At 46.9% G+C, this 19,743-nt stretch overlaps 1 protein-coding gene across 1 annotated transcript; it reads left to right on the top strand.

The window, feature by feature from the left end:
• Positions 1–792: 792 nt before the first annotated feature.
• TMEM39A (transmembrane protein 39A) lies at positions 793–19,673 on the top strand. Its single transcript, XM_039558782.1, has 9 exons — positions 793–1,119; positions 11,378–11,571; positions 13,114–13,336; positions 14,685–14,768; positions 16,138–16,280; positions 16,737–17,079; positions 17,889–18,076; positions 18,544–18,664; positions 19,197–19,673. Exons 2-9 carry the CDS (start codon positions 11,459–11,461, stop codon positions 19,428–19,430), a joined length of 1,449 nt encoding a protein of 482 aa, XP_039414716.1. The 5' UTR covers positions 793–1,119; positions 11,378–11,458; the 3' UTR covers positions 19,431–19,673.
• The last annotated feature ends 70 nt before the right edge of the window (positions 19,674–19,743 follow it).

The following is a 19,743-nucleotide window of genomic DNA, read 5'->3' as shown; positions in this document are numbered from 1 at the left end:
ACGATTTTATGATTTTGTTTTTAATAGAATCTCATGATGCAAGACATGGCCACACGTCAAGTCCCGTGTCCAGTTCTGGACCCCTCACTACAAGAAAGCAAGAAAGACATTGAGATGCTGGAGCAAGTCCAGAAAAAGGCAACGGAGCTGGTGAGGGGTCTGGAGCACAGGTCTGATGCGGAGCAGCTAAGAGAGCTGGGGTTTAGCTTGGAGAAGAGAAAGCTCAGGGAGCACCTTAATACTCTCTCAACCATCTGAAAGGAGGCTGTAGCAAGGTGGGGATTGGTCTCTTCTCCCAGGCAACAAGTGACAGGACAAGAGGACACAGTCTTAAACTGTGCCAGAGGAGGTTTGGACTGGACATTAGGAGGAATTTCTCCGACTAAAAGGATGATTAGACATTGGAATGGGCTGTCCAGGGAGGTGGTGGAGTCACAGTCCCTGAAGGTGTTTAAGGAAGGACTGGACGTGGCACTCAGTGCCATGGTTTATTTGACAAGGCGGTGATCGCACATAGGTTGGACTCCATGATCTCAGAGGTCTTTGCCAACCTGATTGCGTAATTCGGTGTGGAGCTCTCGCTGTCTATTTTAACCTGTGATTCCGGAGCACACGAGACGGAGCGCCTGCCTGAGGAGCCCCAGCAGCGAGGCCAGGCCGACGGCAGCGCCAGAGCTCTGGCTGCCACCACCAAGATGGCGGCGCGGCGCGGCCGCCGCCCCGCCCCGCGGCTCCTGCCCTCCCTGGGCCGGCCGCGGCCGCCGGGGGCCGCCGCTGTCGCCGTGTGATGAGAGCATCAGCCCTCACTGCCACGTCTCCCGGGCAGCCGGCACTGTGCAGGGCCGCGCCGGGGCGCCGAGGCCGGACCCGCCCGCCTGCGTCCTCTTCCCCTCCTTTCCCTCCCGCTGCTCCTGCCCCGCCGCGGGGGCAGCGGCGAGGTGGGTCTGCCCGGCGGGAGGAGGGACACTCCACGGGGCTCCCACCGCCGCCGCCGCAGCCTCGTTGCCCCCGGGCGGTCCGGGGGTTGCGGGGCCGGGGCTCGCCGCCGGGCCGCTGCCGCCGGAGGGGACCCCGCTGCCGGCTGATGTCCGAGCCGCGCCTCCGCCCGCGCTTGGATGTGTGAGTACCGGCCCCGCCGCTCCCGCGGGCAGCGCCGCGCCGGGAAAGCCACGGCGGCTCAGGCGGGCGGCGGGCAGGGACCGCCTCAGCCGCCCTCCGGAGCTTCGTGTGTGTGTGTGTGTGGGAGTGAGTGGTGGGGACGCTTGTGCCGGGTTTGTTCCGTCCTTCTGGTAAGTTACGGCACTTGGTCCCGGGCTTCTCCTTTCAGACATTTCGTCCTGTGTCCGGCTTAAAGCAGGAGGTCCACGCACGGTGCTGGGAGCCGGGTGCTCTGTGGTAGAAGGGTTGAGGATTAAACGCGGGGAAGTTGGGCTGGGGTCACGGGAAGGTGTGCTGGAGGCTTTTAAAGCGCTGTCCCTACGTAACCAGTCCTGCAAGGGCACTGTCCCGTGGAAGATGAAGAGCTGAGGCAATCTTCGCTAAGGCCAGGCAAATCCAACCCGCCATAAGGTATCGTTTCCAGAATGGGTGTGGGTGCACGTTTCTGTCGCTGTTCTTTTTTGTACCACAGAGAAAACAGTGTATCAATCATGCTCCCTTATATAGGGTAGCAGTTGGGCCCATGATTTTTCCTATTACATGAGGCAACTCCTTCGCTACTCCAGCATCATTTTAACATGTGAACGTACAGCAGAAACAGAGGCAGCTTTGTTTGCGATCTCTGATTGCTCTCATGCATGCTTTCCATTGTGAGTAAGGGGCCTCTCGTGTCCCTGTCGTCTGTTACAACTGTTAGTGAAGAAATGAGATGTCTGTGTTACAAAGGGGTGAGTTACGAAATTTTTGGAGACAAGGCGTCCCTTCTGTAACCATCCCTTCTGTCTGTTAACTCACTGTGACCAGAGGAGATTTTCTGGGAGAGGGATGCAGCAGTAGAGGCATGGGACTGGAATGGCTCAGCTTCAGTTTCACAGGATGCTGAAGGCAGAGAACATCAGCCCTTTTTAACCCCCAGTCTGCTCCATGGCTCACCTCCAGGCACTCCTGCTGTTGGGCTGTTTCTGACACTCATTTCTCCTTCCAGCTGCACCCCTTGGAGTGCAGGCTCCTTCAGTCAAGGTGCTTGGATGATAGTCTGCTAGTAAAATCTGGACTCACTGGTGCTTAAGTGGTAGCCAGGAAATGCTGACCCCTCTGGGGGTTGGGCTGAAACTTCACCTGCTCCTTGTTGTCCCTTACCTGACTGGAAGAAGTTCTTCAAGTATAGATGCACCTAACTCCTTGTTTCTGTTCTTGAGCATCTTTGCCTCAGGTTTTGCTGTACAAACCAGCACATCAGCTGGGAATGTTTTCCAGGTCTGATTTATTTGGTACAACAGAGAAGCTCAGGTGATATCACTGACACAGTGACCTGTGCTCAGCGTGTACTCCTGATCTCAAGACCACAGAACACCTGCGTGCCTCCCGTACAGCTCATTCCTGGCTGTCTCTTTCCAGACGTTGTGACTTGCAGGCATTTGAGACCTGACTTCCAGAAGCTCTGGGTGTCCACATTCTTACTGATAGAGGTGTCCATACTGCCTCAATCTGAGCATTCAAAATCTTTAATAATTTAGGAAATTCAGTCCTTTTTTTTCTTACTTTTATATTTAGTCTTTCTGATTGTAAAATGGGGATAAAACATTTTGCTTCCTACTTTGCAGAGCATGTTTCTATTCTGCTTGTAAGAAGAGAAATTCTTATAAAAACTTCCTGCAATATACAGATTAGCATCTTGCTGAAATATTTGTCTTTCAGAGACACTAATGGCATTTACCACAGTAAATTCTGTGGTAGCTAAGGAAATAAAGCTATTCTCATCTTACGAGCCTGCCTGTAATAGCAATAATTGTGCTGATGCAACATTGCCAATATAGGTGGACTGTTATGTAGTACTCAAAAGCAGACAGGTCTAATCACTTTTTTAATCTGTGCATTCTTCAGACACTACTTTTTGTCCTGAAATTTTAGATTTAAAAATTAAAAATTAAATTAAATTAAATTATGCATGTAGTATTTTATAGGGGAAGCCCCACACCTTTCTGCTGATTTTGAAACTGAGTAGCACTGAACACAAATCTTTCTCTGAAAAGGTATGTAATGCAGATTGACTCAAGCCTGGTTGTCATAAAACTTAACACTTTCTTTCTGTCTGTAGACACCACATCTGGACGTGTGAGAATACAGCCAAGAGCATATGTACTAGACATGTTTGTTAAGGTGGCCTCCAGTTTCCATGAGCATTCAGTTCAGAAACCAGTTGGGCCACTCAGTGCTCCTCAGCAGAGTTACAGTTCCTAAAGATGGATGTGGTGGAAAGCAACAAGACAGTAGTGATTCTGAGACCATCCTGCTCCTCAGTCTTAGTGCTTTCCCTCTGTCTCAGAATCACAAAATCCTGGAAGAAGTTTTTTTTCTGGCAGTTAAAATTGGAGCTTTAGTCCATTTATTTCTAACCCTACCAGAGCTGGGTGAGTGGCATAGCTGTTAGCTATGTGGATTTTTAAAATCAGAGGTAAATCTCTAGTAGCTGTGTGACTTGGGAAAATAGCTCATTAGCTTTCACAAACTTCCCTGGAAGATTTCATGCCATTCTTTGGGGACTGTTGTCATTGGTGAGTTATTTCCAACCTTTTCTTGACTTTTTTTGGGTATTGCAAGTGAAAATGAGACTTCTGATGAGAAGTGGGTATTATGCAACCTCATCAGGGAGACAGGGTGCAGTGGAATCCCTATGTACTGGGGGGTTTGGAATTGTTGGTTTAAAGCAAAATTATCAGTAGACATCTGCGGCTCAGAAATACATATAAGGGAGCGTGGATGCAGATTCAGAGAGCTGGATTAGTCTCAGTATAATTAATTATACAAGAGATTAATGTATCCTCGTGCATTTTCCCAGTCTGCTGGATTAATTGCTCTGTAAACAGTCGTATGAAGTTGAGTGCTGCCTACCAAAGTCATGGAGTTTGAATTGAAGACTTACTGTTTTGTGGGGAATTTTTATATCCCCTGAACCTGTTGTTTAAGTGGCAAATAGAGGAGAGTCCATGCATTTTCATACATGGTTTATATTTTAAATCAAATTTATGATTTATGCAAATTACGATTTGTTTAGAATTCCCTGCAATATTGTTGCTTTTCTGCAGTGGCAGGGATGTGCAAAGTGTTGTCTCACTGATGCTTTCCGCTGTGAATCCCAGTGTGATGACTTTGTGCAAGGCTCAAGGAAGTGAAGTGGTTTTTCACTTGTATTCTACTTCATGCCTTCAAGCTCATTGCTACAGATGGCAGATGCCTGCCTTATTTTTAGCTATTTGAGGACAAAATAGAAAAATCCTAGTGACTCCCCACGATTTGTCATCATGGCTGATCTCCATTAAATTAAACATAGGGATTGGCAGAGGAACAAAACCAGCAGGAAAGCTGCTTCTGTTTGTTTTAAAAAAAGCTTGTCTAAAGCGCTAAAATAATAATGTAAAAAATATTCACTACTACATACAGAGACCCTTGGGAGGAGAAATACTCTCTGAACAGTTTATCTTGTTTTGGATAAGGAAACGGAGGTCTGTATTGGTAAAAGAAGTTCCCTGGAAGTCAGTTGAAGAGGAAAGATTAAAAAGCAAAAGACGTCCTGGCCTGTGCTCAGACCATTAGACTGTGGGTTTGTGTTCAAGGTTGGGAGGAGAATGCATATTTTGGTGGCTTGCTTGATGGAAAATTTTAAGATGGGTTCTTAAAGCATGAGCATCTTCTATTTTTTTTTCTTCTTTTTCTTCCTCAGTAGTGATCTGTTTTGTTGTGCATTTGGTTTGATATCTTAGAAAAAAATCATTTCAGTGGCCATACCTAAAATGCCCCGCCTTTCCCACTTACTGCACATAGCATGGTATAAGGGAGAGTGATCTGTAGCTGAGTTTTAGCAGAGCTGTGGCTGTGCATAATGTTTACTGAAGAGCTTTGGTGCAAGATGTACTTAGGAGTGAGGATGCATTGACAAATTGTATTAACGGCCAGCTTTGATAGCTTTGCCTGTGTTGTGTCTGCTGAAGCACTGCCCTTGTGAGCTAGCAATACTTCCCAACTAGTCCCCTTCTAAACAGAACTTCAGTTTTTATCAGTAATGTGGGGTTGGAGTTTAAAACTTTAGTGTTGTTAAATACTCAGAGAACTGTCTGTCTGGCTCAGTAATTCCTTCCAGCTCTTTAGTTTGGGCCTCTCACTCTGGATGAGGCTGGGCTTGCTGTCCCTTTCCCCACACAATTCAGAAGCATGGGAACTGTAGGACCAAAATAGACTGTGACCCAACTGGTCAGGCCTGCATTTCCCTCTGCTGCTGGAAAAGCTCAACTTTGCAGTTCTGTCTTGTTCTCACATGAGAATGAGCCAATGCTTTCTTTATTTCCAGATCAGTATTTGGCTGTGAGCGTTGCTGTATACATCAGAAGAAGCCAAAGAAAATGTTAATGTCTTGCTAGCTGTGTAATACTTGTTGTCTTGGTGAGGAGTGTTATTGGCCACTTGGAGCTGCTGAGCCTTGAGGGTCTTGTGTTGTGGGTTTGTTTCGGTTTTCTTCCCCTTTCTTTTGGAGTATAAATTCGCTTGTCTTCATTCATAAAATTATTGCAGTCATTCATTAAAGTCTTCCTAAGATGTTTGCCTTGACCTCCTGCAGCAGTTAGTTGCACAAGGTAATTATATGGTAATATAAGGTAATACTATTTTATTACACCAGGAGTTATGGCTTTGTTCCTGTACTTGCCAGAGGTTTGTTTAGAGCACTTAGTGTGTGTCTCAACTTTCCTCCAATTCACAAAAATTTGAACTCGCCTGTGTTCTGAAGAGGACACTATTGCCTGCATACCTCTGGAAATTTCTTCTTTGTACCCCCTAAAGTAAGGTCTTTGAGGGGATTTTTAGGGAATGTGTAGGATTTACCTGTTTTTTAAAAAAGGCTTTTTCAGTATCTTGAATAATTTTGTTTGTCTAGAGTATTCAGAACTTAAATCTATGTCCTATCCTTAAGCATGTCCGCAAAATGAGCTGACTGAGCTTACTGCACTTTGAGAGGCTTTTCCTGAAAAACCTTTCTTTCCTGTTCCCATTTTTGTATTGTGGGTATTTGAAGTACTGTGGCAGCTACAAATGGCAGGCACTGCCTTCGCCTTGTTTTTAGCTAAAACTCTTATTTTTCCCACTTACTTTTCTGCTTAGATCTAGTCTTTCTTGCTGAAAACACTTGAACGAAGTTATACAGTATATATGCCATTTGTTAATTCTTGCCTTCATCTTGCTACTTTGACCCTTTGGTTTTGGCATCTGTGTAGAGGACTGATAGATGGAGCCTCTTCAGCCAGAGTTGTGCTGTATCAGAAAAGCCTACGCTGACCTGGAGATGGTTTTAGAACAGAGGACGTTCTTGGTTCTTAGTCACTCAGCAAAAATTGGTCTTACTGGTGCACCACCTAACATTGGTGATTCCTCACCCAGCTGTCCTGTTTGATGGAGTCTGGGCTGCACTTCAGGGGGTGTTTCTGTCTCTCTCTGTGCCAAATCACCCTCTTAATCCATCGCTCTGTTTGGCATGAGGACTTGGAAAATGTGCTGACTTGGAGACCTCCCTCCTAACTGGTTTTGCCTCCCAGCTCTGGGCCAGGTGGCGGGTGTGTGCCTTTGGATCCAGTCAGAGTTGAAAGGTTGTGTTGACTTAGCACTGGGGCAGCTCTGTGCAAGCCAAATATTTAGCTTTCCATCTGATAACCTGTCGGTTGTTTCCTCCCTCTCAAAGACCAAATGCTTATTTTATTCCCAGACCAAGATGGGGCTTTCACAGAAGTTTTGCGTCTTTTTGGCTTTTGGTGTGGCAGATGTGAAGGTGCTGACACGGTGGCCTTGTGACCAAAGCTTGGGTGCAGCCATCGCTGTTCCTCTGTTCTCTGGTGATTTTTTTTCTTTTTGGTGTTTTTTTGGATGATTACTAGGCTTTGTGTTTTTCCAGCTGTCAAAATGGGGTTTTGCTTTGGTTGTTTTTCAATTTAAATTTAAATAAATAAATAAAAGATTCACACTAAAAGGAAGTAAAAACAACCTTGAGTAACTAGGACTCTCAAAGTTCAAAGTTCAAAAGAAAACTTGTCTGATAATTTACAAAGATTTTATTAGAATTGCTGGACAACTGCAAGTTTAGGGTTAGGCTGACCAGCTGCAGTGAGTTGAATTGAGGATTTTAGCAACCAAGAGAGCATTTTCAGTTTCAGAAATGAGTCGTGCTTTGTGTCAGTGCTCTGCAGCCCTGTCGTGGGGGTGGCTGCCTGCGCTTCCCTGCGAGGGAGCACTGCACACGTGGCAGGTGTGTTTCTATAACGCACGGACACCCTGAATGGAAAGCCTTGCTGGGAGTGTCTGTGTTGCTGAAGAAGCAGGCAGAGTCCCTCACCACAGAGGCCACGTGTTGCTTCACCCCCAGCTGTCACATGCTTCCTCAGCAGGAAGAGGGCTGCTTTAATCGAGATGGAGAGTTGCAGTGAGAGACCTGTGGTCTTCTGGAACCACATTACTGCAAGTGAGGATGGTCACATTTCCCTTTCTGCTCTTGCAAGGAACGGGTTGTAGGACTTGTGGAGCCAAGGAGAGCCACTTGAATTTTTCCAGCCTCTGAGAGTTCTCCTGCCTCAGTGCAGCAAACTTCCTGGGAGGACTGAAGAGGCTTGGAGTTTTCTCCAATTACAAAACATTAACGCCATCAAAATAACTGACTGTGCTTTGTAGCATTTCCAGCAAAGAGATGGGGAACCAGGCACACTTTCCATTCTGATGAGTCACTGACTCTCTCCTGATCTGCCCCTTGCAAGAGCTGTTTGGGCAGCTGCTGATGTAGGATTCTGAGTGATGGTCCTTGGGGAGCAGGACAGGGCTGCACACTGCTTCACCTCTGAACTGGTGAATAATTCATCTGCCTAGCTTGTTATCAGTAAAGTCTTGCACACAGCTGTGGTTCTTGCCTGCCTTGATCCCGCCTCATCAGGATAGCTGCGGAGCTGATGGGCAGGAGGGATATTGTTGCACAGAAAAAAAACCTACAAAGTGCTTTCTGTCGTCCTAAAAACAGGAACTGGAAATCAAAACGTCTGATGCCTTCTGTTTCTGGATTTTCTTCTAACTGTGTCACAAATGAAGGTTTTGTCTCTGTCCTGAAGCATGGTCTGTCCTAGGACCCAAGAGCTGTCCATACCCACATCCATTCTCTGTGCATGGGCAGGACCACTGCTGTTCTGTAGCTGGGCTCCAGATCCTGCCTGTGTGTTTTTATGATGCCCACACCTGCCTCAGAGAGGAGATCTTGGAGGCTAGGTAGTATCCGTTCTGAGGATTTGAGGATGAAGGGACTACAAGGATGTGACTCGTGTTTGAGGGAAATTGTAGGTGAACTGGAAAGAACAGTGTGGAGTCACATTAATGGACTAAAGAGTCTTGTCAGGAAAAGCTTTTATCTTTCATTAGTCACTTTTTCTGCATGACTCTATAAAATAAGATCATTGATGGGGTGGGGAATGCAAACAGAGAAGGGAGCAGGGTGGACTCTTCATTAATACTTTATATGACTGGCATATTATCTGTTGGAGTAAGGGGTTATGGACACCTTTTTGTCTTATTCACATATTTTTCAAAGTAGAATCATGCCTTTGTTTATTAATTGGAAGCTATAAAAAGGCTTTTCCCCATGTCTTTCTCCTCAAAAAGGAGGCCTGTTGGTTGGTTCAAGGCCAAAAAAAGCAGACTTAGAGTCAATCTGATCTGTAATCTCACTGCTTTGTTTAGCTTTATCTGTGGAGCTTCAGTTTTGTGTGGCTAGTTTTACAAAATAAAAGCAAACAAAAAAGGAATGGTTCTTAGGCAGATTTTGCTCCAACAAACACCTACCTAATTTGATCTAACTCCAGTAAAGTTAAGTTATTTAAAGCTTGGCTTGAGGAACTGCCCAGTCTGTATGTTCATGAATCACTGTGAAAGGGCTTATTCAAGTGCATTTAAAATATGTGCACTGATGTTAAGGATGGCTTCTTTCCAAGGACAGTTGTTTTTACTGGTAGAAACCTGCATTTTACTGGTAGAAACCTGCATTTTACTGGTTTGCAAAGCCAGGGGCTGGAATTGCCATTACTTCGTGTCCAAGTGTCTGTATTGGCGAGCATGTGAGGCATACTAATGGGGTGATACTAATGAGACCTGTTAAATTATTTACATGAATTATTGAATGTGGTATAAAATACCTTCCACTGTTAATAGCACTAATTAGACCACCAACATATTGCATCTATTATCATAAATATCCTGTAGGTCGAATCAGACCAATTGTTTCAGCTACCACAGGCCATGTGGTAGCTAAATTTGGCTTAAAATGGCTTTCAAGTCTGTTCTTTTTTAGAGGTTTTTCTCTTTTTTTTCCTTCACTTCAGCTGCTTATCAAAAGTGTCTGAATGCCCTAAGTGCATTCTGCATTGTTTATTGCTGCCCCTGCTCGTCTTGCACATGCAGGAGAATTTTCTTGTTTATATTTAATTCCTGAAATACAAATATTCCCAAATAAAACTCTAGAACAACCTAGGGAAAATTGTCTGAAAGCTTTAAGTCTTGACTAGAAAGGTAAGGAAGGCTTCAATCTCTGTTGTGTTGTTATTGGAGATATGAGAGTTTTAAAGTCTGCCAAAACACATTATTTACCTCAAAACCAAAATTCTCCAATGTTTGCTCGCCTTTCATGCATTTTCACATCTCGTTTTTCATTTTTTTCTCTCTCTCTTCAGGATCTCTGTTTTTTGGTGTGGTTTTCTTTGGGTTTGGTTTGGTTTTTCCAAGTGACTTTCATGTGGGTATGTGGAAAGCATTCATCTTTTGAAACATTGATTTTTGTTGAAAGTTTGAGAATTGGTATCCTGGTTTCAACCATGACAATTGTTTATTGGAGTAGAGATGAAGGATGGGAAATTTTAATACAAAGGGCAATTCTTTGAGGGAGTTTTTTAGAGAAGTACTCCTGCACACTGTGTTTATGGTGACAGTACTGTGACTCACTGAAAAAACTTCTGGCATTTCTGCCAGCTGTGATTTCTCAGGATTTTAAAGGAGGTGATGACTGAATTATAAATAGACCTTAGGTTCCATCTGTATATTTCAAAGCTACATCTAGAGTTTCCCAGAAGGTGGGTGTGCTTTTTTGGCCCCTGGGCTGGTTCTGGCTACGATATTTTTCCAAAAGGGCAGCTGATTTAGACTCCAGGCACACAGACACACCAAAGTCCTTGTACTGAGATGCTCACTCAGTGTCTTTTCCTGTACAGCACACATGCACTCCAGTTCAGTCCTTCACTGCCTTATGTCTGCTGTGTGTTTCCATTGGAAACTTTCCTGACTGCCAAAATCCTTGCAGTGTCATGTGGGAGACCAGTGAAATAGAAGAAAAATTGTATGGGAAGTGATAAAGTCTGTGCCAGAAACTCCACCATTGTTTCTGCTATTCAGAGTTGCCCAGCCTCTCTCATACTAGTTCAGTTTAAGGAATTGATAGATTTAAATGTGTCATTAAAAATAAATAGATTAAATAAACATGTACAAGCTTACTTCTGAATTATTTTTCTTTTGAGGGCTGGGTTATGTGATTGCCTATATGAGCATTTGAAGTACATGCATACATGTATGTCCTGCTGCACTTCTCTGCTAACTAAACCCACTTTTAAACGGATGTATTACCTTGGTGTCAGTTGGGCATTCTTAGCACAGAAGGAGCTGAACCATGCAGTTCCCTTCGTGGACACCTGTCTGTCAGTTCAGAGCTCTGCCAGAGGGTGTCCAAATTACCTACCAGCACCAAGAGCCGGGCAAGTAATGTGCTGGGTGGCTAAAAAGACCTGTGGAGCTCTAGTAGCTCCACCACAACATGGAGAGGGCTCTTCCCAGGCTTGCTTTTGAAATAAAGCCCGTTTGTGTCGTCTCCAGCTCTGGAGATGCTCAGTGGTGCTTTCCAGCCAGCAGTAAGTGCTATCAGTCACTGATGGCTGTTATAAGCAGCCCCTTTTTAGAGACGCAGTGTCAGTGGTGTTCATCCTGAGTGTGCAAGCAGACCTGCTGCCATTGAAGTGGCACAGTGTTTTAGAGTGGTGATGAGTGTCCCACAGGGCTCTGAGTGTATGAGAGTGACTTCCCTCTGCATGAATTTGCTTGGCTGGAGTGTGAACTGGGTGACCAGCAGTTTAAAGCTTAAGTGATGTTTCTGCCTCCTTTGCAGACTTGGGAAGGCTTTTGGATCGTTGTCTGGGTGTTGGGGCACAGCCTGCTGGAGGCACTGGCAGTGGACTGGTTCCTGGTCATGCCCGGTGGAAGGAGGGGACCCAGCCGGCAGCAGCTAAGCCGTTCAGCTTTGCCTTCTCTCCAGACTCTGGTCGGTGGGAGCTGTGGAAACGGTACTGGTTTGAGGAACAGGTGAGGACAAAGGGAGGGTTGTTGAGGCACCTATGCCTGGGACAGCGCTGAAAGCAAGGAGCCTTGATCCACCCTGAACCCTGGCAGGAGTGTGGCTTGGTGGTGAAAGTGAGGGACTGGGAAATGGGAACCTTGAGCCTTCCGCTGTGGCATTAGGAGATGGCTCACCCAAGAGGGAACAAGTCCTGTGTGACAAACCTCTTCCAGCTTCTCTTCTCACCTCTGCTGTGGTACATGCTTCTCTCTGCAGCCCCTCTTTTGACTTATGCATTAAAACCAGCCCCATGGAGGGAACTGTGGAAGTGGCCTCAGCCCCCCTTCACCACTCACTGTGGTCACGACAGCCAGGGGTGGAAATCACACAGTGCTCCATTTGTCTTTCCTGCAGCAGTTCCCAGAGCAGTGAGTCCTAGCAAATGATGAGTCCTTGTCTCGCTTACTTGCCCTCACTGCCCTGGGGAATTAGTGTGACACGTCAGAGCACAGCTGTGACTCCTCCTCCTGCATAATAGGCAGGGCAGGAGGATGCCCATATTCTGTTTTAGAGCTGCTGGTTGCAGATGAAACTAATTCTCATAGTTGGAAAGATGACCTCCATTTTCTGGGGAAGTTGGGGGCTGAAACAGGAACACACAGTGACATTGAGATCACCACATTTGGTATGAAAACTGAAAGGGCCCAGCATTACTTCCTTCCATAGAAAAGTTGGCAGACTAGAGAAGTTATTTGGTGCATGCTGGGGCCCTAGAATAGGTTCATTCTTGCAGAGTAGAGCAATCCAAGCCATTTTGCTTTGGCCTTTATAGACTTCTCTGGGGCAGAGAGACAGATAACACAGTTTGACATTCTCGAGGAGCAAGTGACTGTTGAGACTGTGGAGTCAGGGCCCCAGGGTCCTGGGAGAGCATTGCTTATCTGGTTTCAGTCAGACACAGCATAGTTATGTCTGAACTTCCTCCGTCAGTTCAGTATGCCAGAGCTTTTAGTTGGAGGTCCTAGCCTCCTCTGAAAAGCTAGGAAAGAAGGAAGTGTGAGAACACTTGAGAGGTTTGCCTCTAGGAAGTAGCTGAACTACTCCATTCCATTTTTAGTTACTCTTCTTTTAAAAAGAAAACAGAACAGGACATGAACAGAAAGACAATGGGCACTTCGCCATGCTAGAGAAGGAGGCTGGGTGCTACTGTAGTGGTGATGGGTGGAAGGAGCCAATATTATGTGTTTGGTGTAGCACAGAGTCCTTAATGATTTTTGCTCTGTACCTCTGCTCCTCAGTGTGCAAGTTTACTGAAATACTGCTGGGCATGTCACAGCAGTTCTGACAGATCAAGCTGTTGCTCAGAGAAAATTCTGGATAAGGGTTTTGTTTGAGCTAAGATGATGCTCACCACCAGCCTCATGTCAGAAATATGAATGCAAGACTGCTGTCACCTCTGCCCTAGCAATGCCCAGTCTCAAATTTACAACCTCAGGCACTCTCTGTCCTGGAAAATGTCAGAGCTGTTGTAGAATGTTCACCAAGTAAGTGAGATCTATCTGCTTCAGGAATGGTAGTGCCATCAGCCTCTCAGCGCCTCCGATCACAGCACTGATTACTCCGGAGCCTGTGCGTCACTGCCGGATCCCTGAACTGCCATTGGATGGGAGTCTTCTCTTTGAATTCCTGTTCTTCATCTACCTTCTGGTAGCCCTCTTCATTCAGTACATCAACATCTACAAGACTGTCTGGTGGTACCCATACAACCACCCTGCTTCCTGCACCTCACTGGTGAGTTCCCCAGCAAGTGCCATCACTTGGGCTTTTTCATGACACAGCTTCTTTTCATGCTTCTTCAGTCCAGGAATCACCAAGCATTTGACATTAAGGGAGTGAATGAGAGTTCACGTGCACCCCCATCAGGCAGGGCCATGTCATCCCCCATTTTACAGGGGAGAAAATACATGGCAGGTGAGAGAGGGGAGTCAGCAGGACTCCTTCAGGGGAAATTTGCAGATATTTGCATGGCCTAGCTAGCCCCTAGGTTTTGACACAGAGTTGAGACTCCAGGAGCTGTCTGTGAGTGCCCCTTCCCAGTTGAAACAACAGACCCTGAGAGAAGGAAGATGTGCAGATTTTTGTTAGGATCCCACAGCAGAGCAGCAGCAGAGTTGGGCAGGGGGTAAGATCCTCAGCTCACGTAAAGCTCTCACCCTCCTCGGTTTCAGTGTTCTTGCTGTCCCAATAAGCTGCCTGTAAGCCAGCAAGCCTCACATGAGCAAAGCCAGCCTGCGCAGCTGGAACCGTGTCCTTACGGCTACGTGGAAGCATGAGGTGGTCCCTCAGTTACCTGTACCGACAGGTGGTGCTGGTGTTCCAGTCACCAGCCTCCTGCTCAGCTCTGCTGTGCTGGACACAGCTGGCTTAGAAGTAAAATCATTCTGTTTGAGGCTCCCTACCCGGCAGGATTTAACAGTCATTTGTTTATTCCCATCACAACTCAAGCATTCTTTTTTACCCAAAATGTCCTTGAAGTACTGAACAGCAGTATTTGAAGTCTGCTAACTCTCCTGGCCAGACTATATTTGATAACTGAAAAAGTGTAAGAACTGTATCTAACTTGATGCAGCCAGAGAACTTCATGGCCAATGAAGATGAGGTTTCTCGGATCAGCTTGGTTTCATCAGGAAGCACTGGTTGCTACAGACCATTTTTGAGACCAAAAGGGAAAGTGAGCTGGTGTGCTCACTCTGGGCTCCATTTGGCTGCCCTTCCTCTGGTTGCTCAGGGGCTTTTCTGTGGAAAACCTGCAACCTGTTCTCCATAGTAGGATTCTGGTTCTAGATGTCCCTTTGACCCCAAAAATACCTGCCTGAATGGTGGGTTTGTTTTGTTTTCTGTGGAAACCTCTCCATGGGAAGGAATCTCCCTATGGAGGAGATCTTGCTTCTGGAGACATAGCCGTGTTACTAATGTAATCCCTTTTCCCTCATCCCTAATAAAGAGATTTGGGGAATGTTTACATGAGGTCCTAACAGTCCTAATGTACTCTCCAGCAGCCAGCTTTCTAGTCTCACCACATCTGGGTGGTTTCAGAGTCCCTTTTCCTGGTGAAGACCTTTTTTCTTTCCTCCTTCAGAATTTTCACCTCATTGACTACCACCTGGCGGCGTTCATCACAGTGATGCTGGCACGGAGGCTGGTGTGGGCCCTTATCTCTGAGGTAACATTCCCACTGTTCCCTCTCCCGCCTGTAGAACTGCTGCAGATGGTCATCCATGGCCTAAGAAAATTCTGCACATTGGAGGGTTTCTGCCCTCAGAAAAGTCTGGGTGTGAAGGACTAAGTTTCTGGGGATGCCCTTCTGCCTTGGAGTTTTCTCCTTGAGACCAGTCATGTCCTGCAGTACTGGGTAGCTCTGTTGCCTCTACATCTTAAGAGGAGATGAAATGGTCCCACTTGCTTATTTACTCTGCAGGTACAGCACTGTACCCCACTATCTCGTGGGTACCAGAAAGCAAATAGGGAGGTTGGCCAAGAATGAACAGGAGATCAGGGGGAAAGGTCAGGAGGAGGATGTCTGACTACACCAAAGTGAATCAGGAATACTGGTCGAACTGCTTTTCCAGTCCTGGTTACTCAGCAACTCAGACTCTGGTCATTCTACCACAGATTTTGAGACCTTCCTTCTCTGTGTTTGTGGGAGCAGAACCAGGCCAAATAGGTCTCTGTAAAAGGTCATTTTCAGGAAGATAGAAGTTTTGTCCACTGAAATGGTTAATACAACTCTAGGCAAAGCAACTAAGCAGTGTATAAAACTAAGTAAATAAAATAAAGGAACAGTTATGTCCTGTTGAATAGATGAATGGAGATGGTGGGAACTCTGAAGTTCTCTTTTCATCCGATTCCTTCCATTTTCATTTGTGTTCACAGCCTCTGTAAAATTTCCCATAGACTGAAATTCCTGCATTGAAATCTTCCATGCAAGTTCTTGTGTATCCCATGTGTTGGCTCTAACCCTTAACAATCTTTTCATAGTTCAGTTTCCTTCTCTCCTCTGGAGATTGGATCAGGCTTTCTTGCTGTGGTGCCTCCTCACTAGACTGCAGCCTGCACATCCAAAAGAGATAAATTATGGAAATCTGTGTTGGGGATTGCCAAGGTGTACAGCTTCTCTTCCCTCAGCTGAGAACTGTGACCTTTCAGAATGCTGAGACCTGATCCTTCTAAAGAAAAGAGAGAGGAAATGGGTTTCAGGCTATCCTGGGCTATCATCAGAGCAATAAGGGACTTTAGCAAAAATATTTTTCTACTTTGCATCCCTGAATTTTTCCTCAAACACCATATTTCAGTCATGCCTCACAACTCGTGATTATTTGAGTCTTTTGGATCCTGTCAATTACTAATAAAACCAAAGGCATGTACCTTCGTAAGAGAATCAATTTCCTGCTTCTGAGAGGAAGAGGGCAGCTACCCCTCTTCTAGTACCTCCTGGCACCCCTCTCGCTGCTCCTCCTCCACAGGCATCCCTTGTGCTCATCTTCTAGCACTAGTTGTTACAGGACTGCTGAGTGTTTCCTCTCCATTTGCAGGCCTCTCAGGTGGGTGCAACATCGGCGATTCACTACATGGTGCGCCTGGTGCTGCTCACCCTCTGTGGATGGGTGCTCTGCTGGACTCTGGTCAACCTCTTCCGCAGCCATTCTGTTCTCAACCTTCTCTTCCTGGGCTACCCGTGAGTGACACCACCTTGTACCTTCTGGGCAGGGGGAGCACAGTTGCTTGGGGGTGCCATGAGCCACCCAAGCCACTGTGGGAAGCAGAGCTGTTGGCTGTAATATCTCCTCAATTTAGGATTAAAAAGGAAGCAGGAGTGGCTAGGGGAGGTAGCACTGAGCTGATGAAGTGAATTGCCTCAGTTGCTGTTTGTGTGAGGGGCCCTTACTGCCACTTGAAGACTGAGCCATTGGGATTGTTGGTTCTACAAATGGGGTTTAAATAAGCTTCTCTGCACAGGTGTTGAAGCTGCAGCCCCTGGGCTTTTAGTGGGGAGAAGAGTTGGCTGTTTGCTTCTGGAGTGAGGGTTCCTATGTGCTGTCACTCTTGTCAGGGCCAGTATCTGTTGAGGAGGTGCCCCCTGCTCCCTGTTGGGATGGCTATTTCAGCCATTGTTTTCTTTCTTCCATGGCAGGTTTGGTGTCTACGTCCCTCTGTGCTGCTTCCACCAGGACAGCAGAGCACAGCCTCTACCTGCAGACTGTGGTTACTTGGTACAGGACCAGGTGGCGGATGATGGGGCTTCAGCTGTCAGCAGCCTGGTCAAAGACTTCTTCTCGCTTCTGTGGGAATCCCTGAGAGAACAGTTCAATAATCCTACATCTATCCCCACCCACAGCTGCCCCCTTTCCCCAGATCTCATCCGCAATGAGGTGGAGTGCCTAAAAGCAGACTTCAACCGCAGGATCAAGGAAGTTCTCTTCAACTCTCTCTTCAGTGCCTACTACGTGGCATTCCTGCCACTGTGCTTTGTGAAGGTAGCTGTTGTCTGGCTCTCTCTGTGCCCCTGCCCGCCGTCTCCTTCTGACTGTTGTGTGAACTGCTGCCAGGCCAGATTCCTGGTTAATTCCCCTTTTCTCTGTCTCCCCTTTGGCAGCCCGGATAGCGGAGCATGGCTGCATCCGGAGTGCACTAGTACTGCTCCTGGTTGGCAGATAGGTATTTCCATAAATGTGATGCACCTCTAGTCCCATCACCCCACTTACTAACTCCCCTTCTCCCACCCCCTGTCCTAGGCAGATGGATAGCTGTGTTCTTCCTAGAAAAGAGAACCTGTTGTTACCCGTCTCAAATCCAACATTGTGGCTTTTGAATGCTTGGATCAGAGGCTTTGGTGGCCAGCCTGATAGAGCCAACTAGGATGCTTGGCAAACTAAATCCAGGAACCTCTTGTCAGTGTGGGGGTTGTATTTTTTCATCTGTCATTTATCTAACTTGAACAAGCTCCAGTTGGTGCAGAGAAATGGGCAGGGCTCCACAATCCATGTAGCAGTCTTGGTGTAATTGGTGCTCCTGGGGCAGTTCTGTGGCAAGCACAGTGCCTTGTTACCTGCTGCTGGAGGAGGAGATGCACCAGCTGCAGTATCATCCCCTGCCCTTTCTCCTTCAGCTCAAGGAGGGAGTCTTGAGTGTCTCCTAAGCTGTAACCCTCCGAAATCACCGGTCCAAAAGCGCATGCCTGTAACGTGTGGTGTGGGTCTGCTGGATGCACATGCAGTATGTCCCTTGTCATTCCTCCTTCTGTTTCGTGACAGTGGTGCCAAGTTCTTGTCTGGTCTCTTCACAGAGCACCCAGTACTACGACATGCGCTGGTCCTGCGAGCACCTCATCATGGTGTGGATCAATGCCTTTGTCATGCTCACCACACAGCTGCTGCCTCCCAAGTACTGTGACCTGCTCCACAGGTCTGCCGCCCACCTCGGCAAGTGGCAGAAACTAGAACATGGCTCCTACAGCAATGCTCCACAGCACATGTGAGTGTGGGGATGGGCAGGGCTTGGCATGCCTAGCAAGGGGCTGAGATGTTCTAGTAGATACAAGCAAATACCAGCAGTGCTTATCTACTCAGGATGTGTCTCCACTTCCCAGGCAACTCTGCTGGCCTTGTTCATTGAAAACAGAAACGTCTGCTCTAGAGACCTGTCTGAGCTCCTCCAGTCACTGCTGGTTCCTTCCCAGAAAGAAATGCTGAGATTCTTGGCCACTGGAGAGTATCTGGAGCAGAGGCAGGGGGTGGCCCCCTCCACTGCAGTGGACGGGGTTCTTGCACTGGGAGCCATTTGTTCATATTACTCAGAGTCCATTGAATGGTCGGTGCTTTTCCAGTGGGAGCTAGGGAGCAGAGGCTCTGGTGTTTTTCAAGATGCAGCCCATTCCCATGAACCCTTGTTCAGGGGGTTGGGAGCACAGATGGTAACGCTCTGGCATTGTTTCCCCGCAGCTGGTCAGAAAACACAATATGGCCGCAGGGAGTTCTGGTGCGACGCAGCCGGTGCCTGTATAAAGCAGTTGGGCCTTACAACGTAGCAGTGCCTTCAGACGTGTCCCATGCCCGCTTTTATGCAAGTATCTCTTCTCTTGCTTGGTGCTTTACGACTGTGGGAGGGAACAGAGGCTCAAACCCAGCTGCAGCAGAGTAGACCGTGCAGGACAGAGTTCAGTGCTACATAAGAGGCTGTTGCTGCTGAGCAAAATACATGTTGGCAGCAGTGGGGCTTTCCTATTCAGTATTAGTGACCTCTGGGCAAGATGGGAACCAAAGCTGCCTTGTCAGTGCTTTCTCACTGAGGTGACACAGCTCTCCCAGCAGGCAGTGACATTCTCCTAAGAGGGTTCTAGTTAACATCTTTCAGGGAAATGGGAGAGTGGGTCAGCGGGCCAATAGGTTTATTTCACCCACTACCCCTTCTCAAGCAAAATGCCACTTCTACATGCCTTCTTTCTTACTGTTTCCCCTAAGTAGCAGCTAGTGGTGGTGGTGGAGCACAAGCACTGCTTCTGCCCTGCAGTGGTCCCTGACAGCATTATGTCCATATTCCTCCTCACTTCAAGCCAGTACCAAATGACACAAATCTCTCAACTGTTTCCCTGCAGTTCCTTTTTCACCGTCCATTACGGCTGCTCAACCTGCTGATTCTTATCGAAGGCAGTGTGGTCTGCTACCAGCTCTACTCCCTGCTGCGCTCAGAGAAGTGGAACCACACCCTCTCCATGGCCCTCATCCTTTTCTGCAACTATTATGTCTTATTTAAGCTCCTCCGGGACCGGATAGTATTAGGCAGGGCATACTCCTACCCACTTAACAACTATGGACTCAAGGCACACTAGGCCGGCCAGACGTGTACCCCTTCTCCTCCTCTTCCCCCAGGGCAGGGAGGGAACCTCAGAAAAAAAATATTTTCGTACAGTTCTATTTTTTTCTTGCGACGTTTATAAATATTTAAAATATTTTATATTTTGTATACTATTGTTTTTGTGGGGCGGGAAGGGGACCAGTGGCAATTAAATGTCGCTTTATAAACAAGGTGTTATTTTATATATATATATAAAAAAACCCCATCCATGTGTATATACCATATATCTATACCCATACATATATCTATGTGAAGCAACAGGATTGTGTGTGTGGTCACTGTGTCTG

Source organism: Corvus cornix, chromosome 1 (genome assembly GCF_000738735.6).
Source record: "Corvus cornix cornix isolate S_Up_H32 chromosome 1, ASM73873v5, whole genome shotgun sequence".
Classification (NCBI taxonomy): domain Eukaryota; kingdom Metazoa; phylum Chordata; class Aves; order Passeriformes; family Corvidae; genus Corvus; species Corvus cornix.
Note: the sequence above shows the minus strand (reverse complement) of the source record. Positions and strands in the feature narration are given on the sequence as shown.